At 39.6% G+C, this 22,043-nt stretch overlaps 1 protein-coding gene across 1 annotated transcript in view; it reads right to left on the reverse strand.

Annotated features, from left to right (window-relative positions):
- Positions 1-22,043, reverse strand: part of plcl1 (phospholipase C like 1) — a 241,016-nt gene that overhangs the window by 2,067 nt on the left and 216,906 nt on the right. The window contains 3 exon segments of the mRNA XM_069936210.1: positions 698-771; positions 774-806; positions 12,074-12,149. Coding sequence (XP_069792311.1) covers positions 698-771; positions 774-806; positions 12,074-12,149 — 183 coding nt within the window.

Raw genomic sequence — 22,043 nt, forward strand, 5'->3', positions numbered from 1 at the left:
TAAACAAAAGGTGACCTGGAAGAAGAGGTTATCATTTGGCAAACCCATAATGGAGCAGTTTCTCTGCAAGACCCTGAAGTGACTGATTGGAGGAAATTCAGTTTGTGTGTGTCTCCAATGAGCCACAAATATCTCTCTGAAACCAACAAGAACGTTCTTGAGCAGTAACCACTTAATTTTAAACAACAGAGCCTGGTGAAGATTCATAAATGTTGAATTCTGTGCACAGTATAAGAATTGCCTGATATCGATGAACTTGGAGAAGTGAGAAGTGAATGATTGGACAGTGAAACGAAGAACTTTCCTAAACATATACACATTACATACACATGAGCTTAGAATTGTAGGTTAAGTTGATAGTAATAAGTTTGATCTTGTCATTATGTTTAAAGAAAATTAAAAGCAACTTTTGTTTAAGTACCCATTGTCTTAGTGAATTTTATTGCTGCTGGGATTTGGAGTCCTCTGGGCTCGTAACAAAGGAAAAAGGAAAATATATTCTGGCTTCCATTTTGTCCTGCTGTTTTCTTTTCTTCACCTGTCCTTTCAATCTAGTTCATATCATTTTGTCCTTGTAGATTAACCTCCATGAACTCTTCAGGTATTCATAGTGAAAAGGATCGACATTTAGTTAGCTGCATTTTAGATACGATTTCTTAAGATATTCACAGAACAGTTTATCTAGTTATTACTGTACCTTCAATACTGTGATATTCCATGCAAAATTTTCAAATGCTCTATTTAATTTAGTTCCCTTTAGTCCTTCTTTTTTCCTAAATTATGCAAGTCCTCATGAAATTGAGTTCCTGTAAAAGATATCAGAACATAAAACATGAGTGACAAACAAGTTTATGCCATTATCACTTTTCAATATATTAATAATATAATTAAAATTTGAATCAATTGGGATGTGCACATGATAAAATTCATTATTTATTTAAAATATAAATTCACATTTAGACAATGGAATAACTACAGTATATTTACTTTAGATCAAAACTTTGTACGTTAAAATCATCATTTGGTTGCAACAGTGGAAAAATGCCCCTTTCATTGATCATTTAAATCTTTCCCTTGAATTGTGGGCAATTTCTGTGGTATGAACTCATATTTACAAGAAAGTCAATTCAAACTAACTGTACACAATGATCTCATATTAGAGAATTAATTTCCATTTCATCATTTTTGTTATTGAATTGCACTTGAAACCTTGAAAGGAATGTCTTCAATAGTGTCTAATGTGCATTTATGTTTTATATTTTGCTATTGATGCTTTCCTCTAATGTGCCCCAATATGGGCAGCATGAACAAAGATGGCTGAAGCCAATGCACAAAATTTCTTCAGGCACATTATCTCCTGACATGTTCAAATGACTAAGCAATGTCCTCGTTGAAATGGGCTGAAGAGAGATTGTCTTGAAACTTGAGGCAATGAGGGCCTTTATCTATCTTTGGCATTGATCCACTATGTCGTCCCCTGCACCATGTATGATACCTTCAATCTCTGCTAAACATTTCCAATGCATTGTAAGCAGCAGATGCCTGTTCATTTACAGTGTCTTTGGTCTTGGCAATAAATTTAAAGAGGCTACAACACTGTAAATTATTTATTATATAGATCCACATGGAGTCCCCGAATATTGTCAGTACAGATAGCTCTGACAACTTCAGAATCAGAATTTACTGTCATGAAATTTGGTGTTTCGTGGCAGCATCATTCTGTATACATACATATTATAACCATTTTACAAAATTACTATAAAAAATAAAATAATAACAATATTACACAAAAATATTACACAAAAAAAGGAATCTGATGACAGTGGGGAAGAAGATGTCCTTGTGCCGTTGAGTGCTCGTCTTTCGGCTCCTCTACCTTTTCCATGATGGTAGCAGAGTGAAGAGGCATGGCCTGGGTGGTGGGGGTCTTTGAGGATAGAGGCTGCTTTTTAAGACACCGCCTCATATAGATGTCCTCGATGGTGCCTGTGATGTCGCAGGCCGAGTTAACAACCCTCTGGAGTTTATTCTTCTCCTGGGAGTTGGCGCCTTTATACCAGACAGTGATGCAACCAGCCAGAATGTTCTCCATGGTACACCTGTAAAAGTTATGAGAGTCTTCAATGGCATACCAAATGTCCTCAGACACTTCACAAAGTATAGCCACTAGCAAGCCTTCTTTGTGATTGCATCAATGGAGGCTCCAAGACAAATCCTTGGTGATGATGATGACACCAAGGAATTTGAAGTTCTTAATCCTCTCCACTACTGAGCCCTAGATGAGGACTGGGTCATGCTCCCCTGGTTTCTTCCTGAAGTCCACCATCATCTTCTTGGTTTTGCTGATGTTGAATGCAAGATTGTTGTCATTACACCTTTCAATGAGCTGAACTATCTCCCTCCTGTACACTTCCTCATTGCCGTTTGTGATTTTGCCAAGAACTGTGGTGTCCTCAGCAAATTTGTAGATGGTATTGGAATTGTGCCTGGCCACACAGTCATAGATGTATAATGAGTAGAGCAGTGGCTAAACACACATCCTTGGGGGTGCACTTGAGTTGCCGATCAGTGTGGAGGACAAGTTGTTTCCAATTTGTACTGACTGTGGTCTTCCAATGAGAAAGTCAAGGATCACTAAACACTTTACAGATCAAGTGATAAGGTTATGGAGTGGACTGAAGAATCCAACAAGAGTAATCTTAATGCCAGAACATTACCATAATTTTGGGTCCATTTCACGATTGGCCAATGAAGAGCAAGGGATAGGAAAACTAATAGTTTTGTTGATATGAAATAGAAAATGAGATTGTAGGCATCTCATTTAGTAAGAGGAAAGATGATCTCAGTTGTGTACACACGGACTTCCTTTGTATCTCATGCAATCAAAAATTTCCACGTGTATGAGGAACAGAAGTAGTACACAAAGGGATCAATAAATATTCCAAAAAATATTAATCAAGACTTTATTTTAACCAAGTTAACTGAAAAGTTGACAGTCACTCTGATTTCAGTTTAATATGCAAAAATCTTGAAGAAATGCAGCAGGTCACACAGCATCCATGGTAAGCAAAGATATACTGCATAATCAATGTTTCAGGCTTGAGCCCATCGTCAAGGGATGAGCAAAAAGCAAAGCAGGCACCCAAACAAAAAGGTAGGGAGAAGAGCACAGGGACACAGACAAGAGGTCATAGGTGGATATGGGTAGGAGGGCAGAACAGAAAAAAAAACTGAGAAGTGACAGGTAAAGGGAGAAGCTTTTTGAATGGAGAGAGAAGGGAATGGGAAGCTGAGGAAAGGAGACAGATGAATAGGGAAAGAGAGAGATAGGGGAGGGGCCTAACAAAAACCAGAGAAGTTGCTGTTAATGCCTTCTTTCCCTCCAAAATCCATTTTTAGGACAAGGGGTCTTTGTCACATCTCTGCCATCAGTACCCTGAGGAGCTGCTTCTTTCCCCGTAAAGCTTCGAATCCAGGAAAGCCTACATTGGCAATTAATTAGCACCTTGATCATTTTCACAGGTGCCAAAAGTGACAAAAGCGGTGGGGACCAGAGTTTGTACATTCTCCCTACGTTTGTGTGGGTTTTCCCAGGGGGGCTCTGGTTTCCTCCCACTGTTTGAAATGTAATTGGGTGTAAATTGGGCTGCACGGACTCATACGCTGAAATTGCCTGCTAATGTGCTGTATTTCTAAATTTAAATTTTAAAAATTAAAAAAAAGAAAATTAAAAGTGGTGGAATGCAAGGCAGTTTATACAGTTGACACTATGCTCTTCTATCAGCTAGGAGTCTGTGAGCTACCTGTGAGGATCTTTTGGGCTTCAACAACAATCTTTGTGCTTTCCAGTAGATACCAGTGTATGGGGCCAAGTTGCTGGATATAATAAACTGGATTAGGCAGTGGTCAGTCCAGCACTTATTGACATTTTTTCAGATACTTGCTCAGACAATACCATCATCTAACAGATGGATGTCATGAGCTTGTTTCTCAGAGAATTATTCCAGCACTGGCATCCTTTGTCTACTAAACACCCACTCCAGCCTGTATGACTCCACCTGGCCTCCTTTGTTTATCTTGCCTCTCTGCCACCTATCAGTCCTCTTTCTCTGCCCACCATGCTTCACCTCTGCCTGGTTTGCCACACCTGTCTCACCTCTTCCACCCTGTCCTCTCTACACTACATTCAGTAGTCTTTCCTCAGTCCTGATGAATAGTTTAGGCTCGAAACATCAATCATTATTTTTCTTCCACTGATGCCATTTGACTTGGTGAGGTCCTCCAGAGGATTACATTTAGCTTCACATTCCAGTATCTGGGGTCTCTTGCGTGACTTCAGTCTGTTGGTTATGATAGAATTGTCCTCCAGGTTTTTGTTAAGTGACAGATTCAGTTGAAGATAGCCTTATATCTTTTCCCACACTGGTCATAAAGTTGCCCACAAGGCTCAACTTGTCTTCCTCAGGGATGCAGGCAGACATCCGAATACAAGTTCTACTTAAATTTATCCTTGGCAATGAGCATTAATTCCATATAAATTGCAGCTAATTTGTTGACAAGGACATCCTTATTTTCAATATGTCATTTAAAATTTTTTAAACCAAACATGGAGTTGATTACAAAGTTAAAAATACAAGTACAAAAGTATATTTAATATTTATTTCATGATGGTATTAACCCAATTGTCCCAACCCCCACCTCCCTCAAAAAGATCCCAAAGTAAAAAGAAATGAATGAATGTATAAAAAGCAAAAGCAAAAGATAAGAAGGCTGCAAAGAAAGAAAATGAGAAAACAAATTGGATTGCTGAAAACTAACACATTCTCCACAGATCACAAATTCATATTCTACTTAATTTTCTTTGGAGGAGGTCAATGCTGATCTTGAGGGTTGGGAAGAACTCATCTAAAGATTTACGTCTGAATTTTGTAAATTTGATTGCCAAAATTTAAAAAATTTCATACTTATTTCTTAAGCTGTAGGTAATCTTCACCAGGGGAATACAACTATGTATTTCTGCGATCCAACATGCCATACCTAGATGTGAATCAGACTTCCACAAGGACATTCTTGATACAAATACTCACTCTGTGAAGACAACAATCTTCTTCCAGATTGGCCATCCAAAGGTTGTGCCCTATTACTTCATTTTTCAAACCATTGTATGTCACTCAGGGTAGAGATATCAATGTCAACCCTTCTGAATTTCCAAGCTATGACATCAGAGTCCATCTGTCATTGCCAACACACAAGGCCTATGCTCCTGACATCAACTACATACTTGACCCGTATTCCCAGTACAGGTCTGGAAATGATCTTGGCCCATATTCCAAATCCTGACACTAGCTGCACAGCAGGCCCAAGGTCAAGGAAATAGATCAGTGTCAGCTGGAAGGAAGACCATGAAGAACTCAAGCTTGACTTTGTTCCTATTGTGAGCAGCCTGTACTTTTTTCTCAGCAACCTGTTCTGTTCAGTCCTTTCTGTTGGTCCTGACCAATAACAAGACAAAAAGAGCACATCCCACTTACAAATGACAAGGCCACAGATTAAGATTATATCCCCACCATTCCAAAAATCAACTGTGAAGAACTTCAGGAACAAATCTGCAATATCTGTGTCCATGTCGGGGAAGAGAAAAACACATTGAGAAAATCAGAAGTCACAATTCTAATTTGGCTGTGTAATGACATGAGGTCTCCCTGCTGTCTGCCACAAGGAAAGTCAGAGTCCTCTTCAACCATTTTCTTCAACTGGACATAGATTCTATCCATCTAAAGGCTTAATGGACATGATCTTAGTGGATATGATAACCTTCAACACTAGAAACTGTACAAAATCCTTCAAACTCACTTAACATTTTTAATGCTATAAACTGGGAGGAATTGTGAAACTGTCAAACTCATTGTCCACAGAAATTTGTCTCTAACATTGGCTTCATGAAAGTGTACAAGCCATGATCCAAACCAATGATCTGCAATAAAGCGAATTTCAGTGAAGCCAGTACCAAGTAAGCCTGCATCATTGCCCTAATTTTTTTCCCCATCATCTTACCTCAATGGAAAACTAGATAACTACATCACCTCAGATCCAAAACTAATCTTACTCCAACCTCAGCAAATGAGCTGAAGAACGAAAGGGACGTTTACTTCTGGATACTTGGAGGCTGAGCTCACAGCATTGGGGGCTTGCCCACTGAAGCTAAAGAAAAGATAGGCTTTACCCTCAATATCTGAAAAGTAAATCTTCACTCCCATTCTGCCCCCAGTATATACCCTCGACATTGAAAATTTAAGGCGAGCTCCTGGAAAACATCAACTACTTCTCAAGTTATGGGGGCCACATCTCAATGGTAATGTTGAAAATAGAGCCATTGGTCAATTGTAGTAAAAGTTATTTAAAGATCAAGACCTCAGACTATACATGAAGTTCACTGTCTTTTGGGCAGCAATGATCCCTGTCACTCTATATGTTTCTGAGGCTCTGACTATTTACAGCAATATTTTATGGTATAGAAATACTCTCTCAGGAAATATATGCAAAACCACTGGAAGGAAGTGTAATCTGGGATGCTCTCGAAGATTCCTTTAAAAATGTAACAATCTCATTGAGAGAAGGTAATGGTGCCTCAGACAAACCACACCTACAGGGCTATTATAATGTACATTATAATGAATCCTAAACTCAACTTGCTCATGCACCAGCATATTGCCATGCACACATCCACTTAATTAACCTTGTGTGTACCAGCACATTATGTTCAATTGCACACTGAATCTTGTTCTCTTTATCCCTACACAGTTCAGCTCATCCACTCCATGAAAGTCTGACATCCTTTGCATTGTGCATTGTTTAAAGCAGCCATTCTCAATGGGGGTTCTGCAGCTCACCTGGGGCCTCAGCACATTAAAATTAAAACCTTGTTTTTATCCTCATGTAACATTTTTAATGCTTTTACATGCTGTCGGTAGGAGAGAAGTACGGAAGAAGCCATAACTTGACTGCTACACTTTGAGCAGAGTCCAAAGGGGGCCAAAGCCAAAAAAAAAAGTTTGAGAATGGCTGGTTTAGAGGGATGACTTTCTACACTGTACACATTTTTTCCATATGCAAAGCAATGTGGGAAACCATAATACTTAAGCTGCAGTTCCTTCTTGTCCTGTACTTCATGTATATCCACTTTTCTGTTGGCTCTCCAACATTTCAAGTCATAGAGAATTAGAGTATCATCCAGCATAGAACAGGCTCTTGGCCCCAACTCAACTATTCTGACCAAGTTGTCATGCTGGGCTCTTCCCATTAGATTTCTGAACCCTTCTTATTCACATACTCTACAGGTTCAAATGTCTTTTGAATATTTTAATTGTAATTGCTTCTAAAATTTCCTCTGGCAGTTTATTCCAGATATGGACAACCCTCCGAGTTCAAACATTGCTCCTCAGGTCTCTCTTCAATCTCTCCCTTCAAACCTTAAAACTATGCTCTCTAGTTCTAGAAATCTTTATCCTGGGACAGACTGTGAGCATTCATTTTAGTAATTACAAACCTCTGTAAAATCATCCTCAGCCTCCTGCACTCCAGGAAATAATGACCCGACCTATCCAACCTCTCCCTCTCACACCCAGCAACATTCTGGTTAGTCTCCTATGCAAACCTTCCAACTTATTGATATTGTCCTATGGCTGGGCCAAGCGTGGTCTCACCAACATGTTGTGCAGATACATCATGAGGACAACCTTTTGTACTCAATACCTCACACAACGAAGGTACGAGTGCCAAATGCTTTTTTTCATCACCCTGACTTACCATTTTCACAGAACTGTGTACCTGTACCCCTTGGTTTATTCTCAACTCTTCCCAGGACTCTGCCATTTACTATGGAAGTCTGACCCTGGTTTGACTTATGAAAGTGCACTACTTTACACCCATCAAGAGTTAAATTCCATTTGGCACTCCTTGGCCAACCTTCCCAATCACATAATATATCCTTCCTCACAGTCCACTACACCACCAATTCTGGTGTCAATTGAAAATTTAGGAATCATGTTAACTACATTGCTTTCCAATCATTAATAACAAAAGCAGTGGACCCAGCACTGACCTCTGTGCAACACCACTTGTCACAGGCCTTCATTTAGAAAAGCAAACCTCCAACACTACTCTCTGATTCCTTCCACTAAGCTAATCTTGAATCTAATGGATCATGTGACATTCTCCCATTTTTCAGTTCATTTTATTTGTTTGGGACTGTCCCTTTTCTCTTAACAATCTGCCTGCAGGATTTGAAGTGACTGTGAAACTACTAGCAAGCTTTGAACATCATGTTCCTTTTACTGTATACATTTGAAGAGACCATGTGTCCAGTTTCTTAAAAAGACAGTGCGTACTTTGTTCAGGAGGCCATTTTAAGGAAGTAGATCAAGAGTAAACAGCTCTTCAACCTTCTTTGTAGCATTGAGAAACCCACTTGGCCTCTGTTGTTATAGACAGAATGTCAGATTTCCTCCTTTTGTGTACAGAGGGACAAGAGACCACTTCAACTGTCCCACAAAAATGGTTTTAAAGTTGCAGAAGAAATACTACACTCTACTCGAGTGACCCACGAAAAGGATTCTAACTGCAGAAGGCACTCGTCTAAAAAGGACATTTCTCTGATGCACCTCAAATAGGGTGTTGTGAGTAATCAACATTCTGCCACCCAGTCTCTTTCACTCACTTCAGGAACTTCTAACTTCATATTAAAGCCTGTGTGACTCGTCCATCATAAAACCTGCATCTCTGACCCATCAAAAGTCTGCGTGTCACATCCACTTAAGGCCTGTGTGTCTCACCATTCTAAGGCCTGTGTGTGTCTCAACCATCTTAAAGCCTGCATGTTGCATCAATTTCAAACCCATGTGTCATCACTGAATTTCTGAAACTGAACTTTGAACTGCCTTTCAAGAATTAAGCTGCAGTGGCTTGCGGTAGTGACCACCAGTATACCGCCTTCGAGGCAGATGGCTGGCTGTATCACTTCCTGAGAGTCCCTTTTGGGGTCACGAATGGAGTGTCTCTCTTCCAAAGGGAGATGGATCGGATGGTGGAAGGACACAGGCTGCTGGCCACCTTCCCATACCTTGACAACGTTACTATCTGCAGCCATGACCAGCAGGACTATGACAGGAACTTCCAGAAATTCCTTCACACCGCAAAGCACCGTAACCTGAAGCATAACGCAGGGAAGTGTGTCTTCAGCATACGTCGCCTGGCTTTACTAGGCTGCATGGTGGAGAATGGAGTCATCAGCCCTGATCCTGACCGCATGCACCCACTATTGGAACTCCCCATCCCTCACTGCCTCAAGGCTCTGAAAAGGTGCCTGGGATTTTTCTCTTGCTATGCCCAATGAGTGCCCAGCTACGTAGAGAAGGCCCGTACCTTCATCAAGGCCACCATTTTCCCCCTGTTGGCGGAAGCTTGAGAGGCATTCGACCAAATCAAAGTTGACATTGCAAAGGTCACAATGCATGCAGTGGATGAATTCACCCCGTTTCAGGTGGAGAGTGATACGTCGGACTTTGCCTTGGCCGTCACACTTAACCAGGTGGGCAGGCCCGTAGCGTTTTTTCACGCACCCTCCAGGGCCCCAAGATCCAGAACTTCTCCATGCTGGCAGGCTTCTGAACAAAATATTGGGGGGAATCCCCTTGTCCTGACCTACCACTCCATCAGCCTCTGCTTCCAACACACATTATCCTCAGTAATTTCCAGCACCTACAATGGGACTCCACTACCAAACACATCTTTCCCTCTCCTCCCCTCTCTGCCTTCCACAGGGACCCCTCCTTCTCTGTGCTTATACCAATCACCCCCACCCCCCACCCCCTTCCCCTGTGGCCCCACAGGAAGTGCAACACTTGTGCCCACACCACAATTCAGGGCCCTAAACAGGTGAAGCAACACTTCACTTGTGTATCCGTGGGAGTGATCTACTGCACCCAGTGCTCCCTTTGTGGCCTTCTCTACATTGAAAACTGCGAGATCGCTGAGCACTTTTGCTCTGTTCACATCAGTGACAGGGATCTCCAAGTTCCCAGCCCTTTCAATTCTGCATCTCAGTCCCATACTCAAATGTCTGCCATGGCCTCATGTACCATCCCACCAAGACCACCCATAAATTGGAGGAACAACATTTGATTTTCCATCTGCGCATTCTCCAAGTGGATGGTATTAACATCGTCTTCTCTAGTTTCTGCTAACGTACTCTCCTTTCTTCCTCCCTTCCCTTTCCCCTTATCCTCTTTCCCTTGGCTCTTCACCCTCTTCCCTCTGTATTCATCGAGACATCCCTCCTCTCCCCTGCTTGCTGCTATTCCCTCCCTCCCTCATCCACCTATCACCTCTTGCCTTTGGGACTGTGCTTCTCTCCCCACCCCTCCCCTATATCATTTTGTTCAAACACCTGCTGATGTTTTTCTATATCTTAATTAAGAGCTCAAGCCCAAAACATTATGTATCTTTATCTTTGCTATATAAAGTACATTGTTTGACTTGCTAAGTTTCTTCAGTATTATGTTTTTTCTATTGATTGAGGGAGATCTCTTGGATACACTTAACAAATTTGTTCACTATGTCTATCCGCCTCATAATTTTAAATACCTCTATCAAATCTCCCCTCATTCTTCTGTGGTCCAGGGAATAAAGTCCTAACATGTTTAACCTTTCCCTTTAACTCAGTTGCCGAAGTCTGGGCAACATCCCAGTAATTTTTTTCTGCATTCTTTCTATCTTATTAATATCTTTCTTGTAGTTTGATGACCAAAACTGCCCACAATGCTCCAAAGTTTGCCTCACTAATGTCTTATACAACTTTACTATAACATCCCAACTCCTATACTCACTACTTTGATTTATGAAGCTCTCTTTACAACCCTATCCACTTGTGATGCCACTTTCAGGGAATTATGTATCTGTATTCCCAGGACCCTCATTTCTACTGCACTCCTCAGTGCCCTACCTTTCACTGTGTATATCCTTTCTTGGTTTGTCCTTCCAAAATGCAACACCTCACACTTCTCTACTTTAAATTCCATCTCCCATTTTTCAGCCCACTGGACCAGATCCTTCTGCAAGTTTTGAAAACCTTTTTTGCTGTCTACAACACCTCCAGTCTTAGCGTCATCTGCAAATTTGCTGATAATCCAGATCAATGATATAGATGACAAACAACAATGGTCCCAGTATTATCCCTGCAATAAACCATTAGTTACGGGCCTCCAGTCTGAGAAGCAATCATCTACCTTCTGGCTTCAAGTAGTGAATCCAATTCATTACTTCACCATGAATACCTTGCGCCTGAACCTTCCTGACTAAACTCCCATGTGGGACCTTGTCAAAGGCCTTACTAAAATCTAATGTCCATGTAGACAACATCCACAGTTTTTCCTTTGTCAACTTTCTTCATAACATCTTCAAAAAACTCTATAAGATTGGTTAAACATGACCTCCCATGCTCAAAGACATGTTGACTATCCCAAATGATTTTATGGCTCTCCAAATAATTGTATGTCCAATCTCATACCATAACTTCCTATAATTTACCTACTACTGACATCAGGCTCATCGGCCTATAATTTCCAGGGTTATTTTTATCTGATTTATCTGTTGTGAATTATCTATTCAGTTTACAAGATTTTCCCTCCACTATCTCCGTGTTTTAGTAGGTTACTTGCTGGACATTCAAAGGCTCGGGTGCCTTTATTTTTTTTATTTTCTACAGTCTTATTTGAATCACACATTTCACTAGTTGCTGCATGTTCTCATGTGTTCTCAATTATCAGGCACAGCGTCAATATTTCATGGATTCATTAATCAACTATTCTGACAATGTCTCACTATTTCTCTTTAAGCTACTGGAGGATAGCTGCTAATTTCAGCTAATAAGGCAAAACAGTGAATATCTATGGAGAAAGAAGAGAAGCTTCTGGAAGCTTCCATTGAATTTTTGCATCAACAACATTTAGAGAATAGTTGGTCACATGCTACAATTTTTAAAGTGATAACAATTTAAATACTCTACTTCTGTACATACCTGACCTCTGACACTGAATGATCTGGTTATGTATAGAATCTGCCATTTCAATCAAGTACTTTGACTCCTGTATTACCTGTGGGGGGGAGAAATACAAATGAGAAAACAACAAATAGTGCATTTCACCATGTTCTTCTGTAACTTACATCACCTTCATACTGCAACTTTAAAAAATTGACAGTTTCCCTCCAACTAGCCCCAGCGTGATGAACATTTCCCATCATTTGGAGCTTCATGCTTCTAACTTATTCTCTCACTGAATGAATAGGTTGTTTCCGAGAGAATATGTTAAAATGCAACATTGCATGCATCACACTCCTTAACCTCTAAGGAATTAATTGGGTTAAAAAAGGTACAGGTCAATGTAATTAATGGCATCCAAATTGAATTGCTGCATAGTTTCAACAAGTAGGTCATAATAATGGATATTAAAAAAAAGTAGAATTTTAACTTTTGATTTCCATTTGTCCAAATCAATGCAGGGTTAAAATTGTACCTGGAATCTTTAATGCAATACACAAATGCTCTGGAGAAACTTAGCAGGTAATATATCATCTATAGGAATCAAAGGGTAACCAACACTTTGTTGATGTTTGGGTGCAGAATGTTGGTTACCCTTCACTTCCTGTAGATACTGTGTGGATGTGGGATACCACCACCAGACTGTCTGTGACTGCCTGCATTCCTACTGCATGGGGCAACCCACTGTACCTGCAGGGAAGTAGCCTGGGAGGAGGTTGGCTCCATCTACTCCCTGCCAATTATAATGATAGTGATCGTGGTTGCAAGGCAACTAGCAATGCTTTTACTGTTTGATTACACTTGGCTGCCACCAGAGCAGGAGACACACAATATGCTGGAGCTGTAATGGAGTCTTGCAGCCTCATGGCCTCTTGGTGTTGTTCATATCAACTTTAAAGTAAAGAACCTTTTCTTTAACCGATGTGTTGTCTTAAGAACTCACACATACAAATACAAGATGAAACATGGTGTCAGAAGTGAGATGAAGGAAATTAGAAATACTTTAAAAGGTAAAATCTAAAGTCAGCAACTGATCAGTGAAGAGATGCTAACAAAGTGAAACATGGAAGGATTACATTGGATTGTATTTAGTGGCAGTCGGAGCTGACGAGAAAAGTGATAAAGTGAAAGCATCAATTTTCTTACATGCCATGGGTGATGAAGCCCTCGAGGTGTATAATATCTTTACATTTGCTGCTGAAGGAGACAAAATAAAACTGGAAAAAATAATGGAAAAGTTTGAGGCATCTGCATACCTAAACATAATGTGACATTTGAGAGGCATGGATTTTTCACCTGTACAGAAAATGAAAGAAAGTATTGATCAGTGTGTGACTGAATCGAGAAATAGAAGCAAAACATGTGAATTTGGTGGACTGACAGACTTGCTGATAAAAGACAGACTTGGGTGTGGTATTCCAGATAATAGTCTAAGGGAAGGACTGCTAAGAGAGCAAAACTAGACCTGGATAAAGCCACAGCACTCTGTAGGGCTACATGAACTGTAAAATTGCAGGCAAAAGAGCTGTTCAGTGAAACTAGCTGCAACATGGATGCAGTGAGCAAGAACAGACATAAACCATTTCACAAAAAGTGCGCCAAAGTGGAAAGAGAGGTTTGGCCAGCAAACAAAAATGAAAGGAACAATTGAAAGCCATGTCATTGATGCGGTACACAACACATACCAAAAAAGTGTCCAGATATGGTAAAAAATGCTATATGTGCAACAAAGGCAACCATTATGCCCGTTGCTGTAGGAACCAAGTGCAACAAAGCAAAGTTCATGCAGTAGATGAAAGAGAGATAGAGGAATTCTACATAGACATTGTGACTGAAGACAAGAAAGAAAACAGACACTGGGATGTTGAGATTAAAAATGAATGACATATACATTTCAGTTAAATTGGTTACTGGAGCACAATTAATGTAATATCAGAGACTGATTTTAAGTCCAGATATGTATGGAACAAAAGTGAAGGTGACAGGATATTCAGGTACTGATATACCAGTGCAAGGAGAATGCATGGTCAAAGTGAAACACAAGGATAACCATGCTAGCTTTCATTGTGGTACCAAAGGATGTACAGGCCATACTAGGTTTAACAGCCTGTGAGAACCTGAACCTGGTAAAAAAGAGTCCTTGCGGTGGAAAGCGAAGGAGAGACAGTCTATGATGAACTCATGAGAGAGTACTGTGATAGAATATAGCTATGTTTTTGGGAGATAAATTGGGGCAGGGTTTGTTAGTGTAGGTCATATACAAACACTTTAAAACAGATCTTATTTAAATTACTGGAATTCTGCTAATGTTAGACAAGGCTCTGAGGCCCTGATAATACATCTATGCAGAAAAATTCCATTTGTACTTGAAAAGCAACTAAAAGCAGAGTTGGACAGAATGGAAAGCCTGAACATGATTCAGAGCACAGATGAGCCAACAGAGTGGGTGAGTTCACTCGTCATTGTGATCAAGAAGAATGGAAAGCTTAGAATTTGCCTGCATCCAAGAGATCTAAACAGAGCAATAAAGAGAGAACACTTTAAGCTTCCGACATGGGAAGAAATCATGTCACAGTTTGTAAATGCAAAGTTTTTCAGCAAGTTAGATGCATCATCAGGATTTTGGCAGTTAAAATTGGATGAAGAAAGTTCAAGACTGCACGTTCAATAGTCCATTTGGCAGATACAGATTCCTAAAGTTACTTTTCGGAATTGCCTCAGCTCTTGAAGTGTATCACAAAACTATCCATGTGGTCTGTGAGCATCTGGACGGAATTGATACCTCAATGGATGACATCATACTATGGGGAACCATGAGAATGGAGCATGATGAGAGACTAAGGGAAGTACTGGAACCAACAAGGAAAACAAACCTGCAGCTGAATAGAGAGAAATGCCAGCTCGGGGTGACAGAACATTTGTAGGAGATATTATTGGCAGTGAGGGCATCAGACCAGATCCCAGAAAGGTGTCTGCCATTGGGAACATGCCAAGGCCACAATGCAAAAAGGACATACGGAGGTTTAATGGAATGGTCAACTATATGGGTAAATTCACATCCCAACCTCTCAGAACAGATGGGTCTATTGAGAAGACTAACAGAAAAGAACATTGAATGGGAGTGGATTCATGACCATGAAAAGTCATGGAGGGAACTAAAGAAACTGCTCACAGAGGAACCAGTTCTGAGGTTTTACAACCCAGCGAGACCCATCAAGGTATCATCAGATACATCATATAGTGGTGGGCTTGGTGCCGTTCTTCTGCAAAAATATGATGACTGGCCACCCAATGCATATGCATCACACTCAATGAAAAAGGAGCTGCTCAGCATAACATACACCTGTGAAAGATTTCATCAGCTTGTATCAGGACAAGCAGTGCAGAGATTGACCATAAGCCCTTGATTGTATTGTTCCAAAAGCCATTACAAAGAATGATGATTAGGCTGCAACGCTATTCACTGAATGTAGCGTACACTCCGTGTAAGCTAATGTACACAGCAGTCATGTTATCTAGAGCTGTTGTCCTGAGAGAGCCCGTAAACACCAAAATCGATGAAGATGTGAATCCCTTCAGGGACATGATCTCAAGTGCATTGTCCATATCAGAAACAAAAATGGAACTCAAAGTCAGAGACAAACAAAGATGAAACACTGAGAAAAAATATCTTAGATAGATGGCTCAACCTGAAGTAGGACTGCTCACCTGATGTTTCAGAGTACTGGAATTGCAGGGCGAAACAATCAGTGGTTGAAGACATTATCTACAAAGGAAGCAAAATCCTTATCCCAGAGTCTGAGAAAAGAGATGCTAAAAAGGATCTGTGGACGACATCTTTGAATCGAAAGGTGTAAGAAAAGAACATGAGAGGTGATGTACTGGCCAAGAATCAACAATAACAAATGAGGTGTCAAACTGTACAATATGGCAGAAATATCAATCAAGCAATTCTTCAGAATCACTAAAGTCACACCCAGCATGACACACCTTACCAGAAGGTAGGCGCTGACCTATTCAAATGTCAAGGGAAGGACTATCTGGTAGTCACAGACTATTACTCCCTGTATCCAGAGGTGTGCAAACTGAACATCACCACTGCAGATGCTGTAATAACAGGTATGAAAGCCATATTTTCCAGACATGGCGTGGCAAGTGAGGTTTTCACAGACAATGGACCCCAGTTTTGCAATTTAAAGTTCCGATAGTTTGCCAAAGAGTGGGACATTGTACACACCACATCAAGTCCTTATTTTCCATAGTCCAATGGTCTAGTGAAAAAATCAGTACAGTGAAAAGACTGATGAACAAGGCAAAAGACAGTGGAACAGACTTCTACCAGAGCATGCTAGTATACTGCACAATGCCACTCGAGTGTAGTATGTCACCAGCACAACTCCTTATGGGATGTAGGCTAAGATCAATCCAACCCATTCAGAAGAACCTAAAAACAAAAGAGGGGGAGAAAGTGAGCAAGTTCAAAGAACAACAGAAAGAAAAGCAAAAATATTACTTTGACAGAGGAACAAAAAACCTACCGGAACTCTACACTGGTGACCAAGTAAGGCTAAAAGACAAAACAAGCTTAAGGACTCAGAAGGGAAATTACCTTAGTGAAGTCCAACCAAGATTATACACCATTCAGACAGAAGAAGGTGCTGTTCTACGAATTGTCGAGACCTTCAAATGGTACCAGCCACAGTAGATGGAAAGACAGATACTAATGAACACCCTGAATGCACCACTACACGATGATCTGAGGCCACAACTCAGATTAAAGGACAATTAATTAGGAGATCATCAAGCTACATGAATCCTCTTAAGATATTCATTGGGCAAATTTAAAAACTCCTGTTATAGAATGAAGTAGTGCTATCTTATTCACTCTTCAAGTTTTAGTGTATGTAAATGTTGACACACAAAACAAGTTTAAAAAAATGTTAACAATGTTGATAGCAATGAAAATGCAAGTTCTTGGTGTTAAAGTTAAAATTGCAGAGTTAAGCAAAGAAAGTATGTTAGTTAAAAGTAAGCTACTTTTGTTTTAAGAAATGGAGATGTAATTATAGCGATCGTGGTTGCAATTCAACTAGCAATGCCTTACTGTTTAATTATATTTGGCTGTCACCAGGGGCTGACACAGAGCAGGTGACACACATTATGCTGGAGCTGTAATGGAGACTTGCATCCTCATTGGCCTCGTAGTTCTGTTCATATCAACTTTAAAGTCAAGAACCTTTTCTTTCACCCATGTGTTGTCTTAAGAACTCACACACATGAATAAAAGATGAAACACCAATCACTGGCCCCAGAGAAAGGCTCACGTTGACCCTTGTGTTGGCAGTACAGCACATGGAGCTAGTAGAAATAGTGAACCTTGTGCGCAAGTTTTAAGCTCATTCGAGCCAAGTACAGTGGTCATAGTTTGAGCTTGTTGGTTCTCAGTGCAGTGCATCACAGTGACCTGATAAGTACTTTTGTGTATTGCACTTGACCCCAGCATCTTGTTTAACCACCTATAATTTTTATGTAGGATTTGTATACATGTTGCATTTATTTTTATGATTTATTTCTGTGATTTTACTGATATGGAACATAAAGTGAAATCAAAACTATTAAAAATGGGATCTTCAGAAGCCCAAACTATCTTGTATAACTTTCAAGGATGAGGATTTGTGTAATGATTGTAAAGCTTCAGCACATCCTCAAGGATTTTATTGTTGCCAATTAGAAATGCAAAACATTACACACAAGTTTGTTTAAAACTAAATTAAAAATAGAAAAGCTGAAAATAATCTGCTGCATCTGGCAAGATTGAGTCAAAGTTACTTATCAAGAAACTCAGTTGCTTTTTATTCAGCATAATGAGATTGAAAATATTTTTTTCTTAAAAATGCCTTCTGGTTTATTTTGCACTATTTCAGAAATTCAACTGTGCACTTCTCAATATCAGTTACCCTTGTACCCCTGATGCAATTTCTGTTAGTTACCTATAAGATGGCATCCTTTTTAAGGTTACACTGCAGGAGATAATAGGCCAGGCTTTTCTGGGAATGGCTGCTGTTACTTATAGGCACCCAGGTTCATTCAGTAATGTAATGCTCTGGCCTTTTCATTTCATCCTGCTGGTTCTTCCCTCAGAACACTTCAGCTCTCTGAATCTCTCCAATGACTTCTCTCTCCTTCTTCTTGCCCTCTCTCTCACTTCAATTTACTGGCTTTCTTTCCTGTACATTCTCAGTCCTGATGCATGGTCTCAATTTGAAATGCCTCCACAGATGGTGCTTGACCTCTTAAGTACTTCCAGCATTTTGTCTTTGTTTGCTTCAGATTCCCACATCTGCAGTCTCTCGTCTCCAGAATCTTTAAGCAAGTTTATTATCTTGCATTTCATTCTACCAATAAAGGGTGAGCAATTCCAGCATTTCTTGTTATTTCAGAATTTTAGGAACTGCTGTATTTTGATTTTGTTACATTTAATATTGCTTTGCTATTACAATAAGCAGCTATGACAGTAGTTTAATACATGTATAAGTTCTTAACAGTAAACTCTCCACTCAATTTGATGAAATATTCAATATTCATATTACATTTTGATTGTGTTTTTGGGAGAACTATGACATTGTTGCTTTTCTAATTTAATCTATGATAGACTTATGTTCTAAAAAGTACCAGACAAATGTTGATCTTGAAGGATCAACTGGTGCAAGAAGCTTTAGTTTTCAATTGCTTTTAATGATGGCCTACAAAATTGTTAAGTCCTCTGAATCACACATTAAAACTTTGGGATATAATTTAATCCCATTTTAAACAGCTTGTGCCAACTAAATAAAATAGCATATGGCAAAGTAAAGAGCTTGAAGATGCAAGCAACATAACTAGCCAAATACAGCCAAAAACTCAGAATTCACATTTGAATAAAAACATTTGTGTTGTTTGAAAACAAAGCATAGGATTCTTTTCACTCTTGGTAACACAGAAAATCCTTTGAAAGCCCTTACTTTAATCTGACTGACATAATTACACTGTCCTGACGTGCCAGAACATACATTTGATGGATTAAACTTTTAAATCCACCAAAGGATGTCAGAGAATGATAGTCCATAAGGAGCATCTTTATTAATGAATTGATGGATGAAACAAGTAAATTGTCAGTAAATTAAGTAAAGATGTAAAGCTCGTTAATTTAATTGGCACAAGGTTTTCCAACGTGGTTGGCTAAGCTTCATTCCAACATTTTAATGCTTGATTAAAAGGCACATCTTCAGCAAGATTGATACATTTAGCTGTGAGCTGTTAAACTAGTTTCTTGAAATGTAATCCTTCAAGCTTTACTGTTTTAGAATTTCATCAAACAAGAATCCATTCAAGTTCAATGTCACTTATTTCAAGGAACAAAGAGGAAATTCATTTAAAAAAAATTTTTTCAACAATGCTTCATTACCAGAAATGAAGAACAGAATGCTAGAATTGTCTAAAAATATCTGTATGGAGCTTGTACATTCTCCCCATGTCTTTGTGGGTTTCCTTCCACTCTCCAAAAACATATGGAGTTTGTAAGCTAATTGGTGTATTTGAGCAGCATGGGCTTGTAGGCCAAAGGGCCTTTTCTGTGTTGTATGTCTAAATGTTTAAAATAAATTTAATTTAAACTAAATCAAAATATGCAATTTTTCCACAATGAGAAAAGTGTTGCTGCTGTGCTTTATTTCACCTTGAATGGAATTAAGCATCTGAAACAGAGCTTCAAAACATCACTAAAATGACCACTTTTGGCTTGTCACATTGTTATTCGCTACTTTTCTGCATTTCATTTGAAGTCATTGTTTTTTTTTTAAATCTTGACTTTCATTGGACTGTTTTCATGGAATAGTAATGGGATCTGTCTGATATTGCTAATAATCATAAAAATGTGTGAGATAAGTGCACTACAGTGATACAAGTGCCAGATTCATGCAAGGCCCAATGAGTAATTCCACTGTATGCAATAGTTGGTTAGCAATGATGGGTTGATATACTTAAACCATAGGAGGACTTCTCCCTCCAAATGAAATGTTCTTTTGCCGTTCACACTGGACCAATGTTAAATGATTCTCTGCACCCTTTCATACTCACCACCCAGCATCCCAGAGGAAAGGGGTGCCTATCCTCCAGCAGAGATGTCTGGATAATCCCTGTCCTTTTCACAAAATGAATCGGCAATGATACACCCTCCCTCTGCAGTTTATCTCTGGAGCGATCTGACACCGACCGGTGTGGCGGTTCACGAGTATTCACACTGGCACGTTAATTGGTAGATTGGCAGTTAATTACTGGGTTAACGTGCCAGTGTGAATGGGGCTAATGATTCAAGGCCATGAAGTTCCTAAGCATGTATGCACATTTTAATGTTGTAGCACCAATGTCAAAGGTACATTGCACCTTGACTGATGTTACTGCTGCAGGCATATTGGCCTCTCCATGGAGGCACGTCAGTTTCCCATTGTACACTACAAGAATCACATTTATGCTCTGAACCTCCTTTGAACCACATAAAAAGGGTTACACAAAAGAACTTCCAACCCATAGAATTTGTAGTTCCCCTGAGGGTGTAAAACATTGAAGGATCATTTTAAAATGTTTCGCAAATCAGAAATACTCAGACCAACAGCCAGACACAAAATAAATTTAGTAAAGTGAGCAAACAACCAAGTGCAAAGTCAATCAAGACTGGAACCAGGGCATTGTTTAAAGCAAGCAATGTGATAATTTTAGCAACGCCATGAGTTTCTGGTCACCGATCATTTTAATTCTCAATTCTACACTTACTTTGATCTCTAAGAGTCCTTGGTTTATTATAGTTTGAATCAAGTTCTATTTACACTGGAGATCGGCTTATATTTCATAAAACCAACTTACAAGCTCTGGCTCAATATTAAGTTCAGATGTTTCAGGTGACAGTGCTCCTATTTTTTAGGTTGTGCCACTTGACCAATCCTTTGTTTTATTTAGCCTTGCACCATCTTTCATTTCACCTTTCCTGCTTTTTACAATAGAGCGCTTCTTTGTACCTTTACAGGGTAAACAAAGGAAAACTCTTCTGCATATTTTTATGTACATAACAATAAAGAAATCTTGAATTATTTGCCTTCCTTTTTATTCATTCTCATCCACCCTCTTTCTTTTCCTCTGCATTATTAAAACCCAAAACATTAATCCCCACAAATTGGATCACATAGCACTCTTTTGCCATGATATAGGATTAAGAATAATTAAGCATGGAATAAATAGAGTTTATAACTGTTTCCTGCTTGAATTATGACAATCAAGCTATTTGACCAATCTTTTTTTTGGAGTTACCCTTGTAACCTAGACTGATTTCTGCATCAAAGACACAAGGTACAGCACAATTCTCCATGCAAATCTTTCTGAGGCATTGCAGGGGAATTTGGTCCATATCTTCAAGGGAGAACCATTGTGGTATATTCCTGAGACAGGAAGATCTTAAAACTGCATCAAGGACACAAGGAACAGTACAATTCTCCATGCAAATCTTTCTGAGGCATTGCAGGGAAATTTGGTCCATATCTTCAAGGGAGAACCATTGTGGTGTATTCCTGAGACAGTAAGATCTTAAAACTGCATCATCGAACTAGGACATCAGCAAGGCAAGTAGAATACATACCTTCATTTTTAGAGTGTCATTCCAGACTGAAACAATACTCACTGCAAACAATTCTCATGTCCAGCCTGAACGCCTACTCTGCACCCTCCCGAGCTCTGTGATCACTCTTCCCCTTGCTGCAATTCTCAACTCGCAATTCTTTACACTAGCTCTCTTTCCGAATTCATCTCCACAAAGCCATTGTGGCTTCTGTTCTGATCCCAAGCCCATAATGTGCTTGCATCACTGAATCAAATACACTAATCCCTGGACGCGAATTTGCTCCACCCCACAATGTGTGCCAGG

This window comes from Narcine bancroftii, chromosome 4, assembly GCF_036971445.1.
Source record: "Narcine bancroftii isolate sNarBan1 chromosome 4, sNarBan1.hap1, whole genome shotgun sequence".
NCBI classification, from domain to species: domain Eukaryota; kingdom Metazoa; phylum Chordata; class Chondrichthyes; order Torpediniformes; family Narcinidae; genus Narcine; species Narcine bancroftii.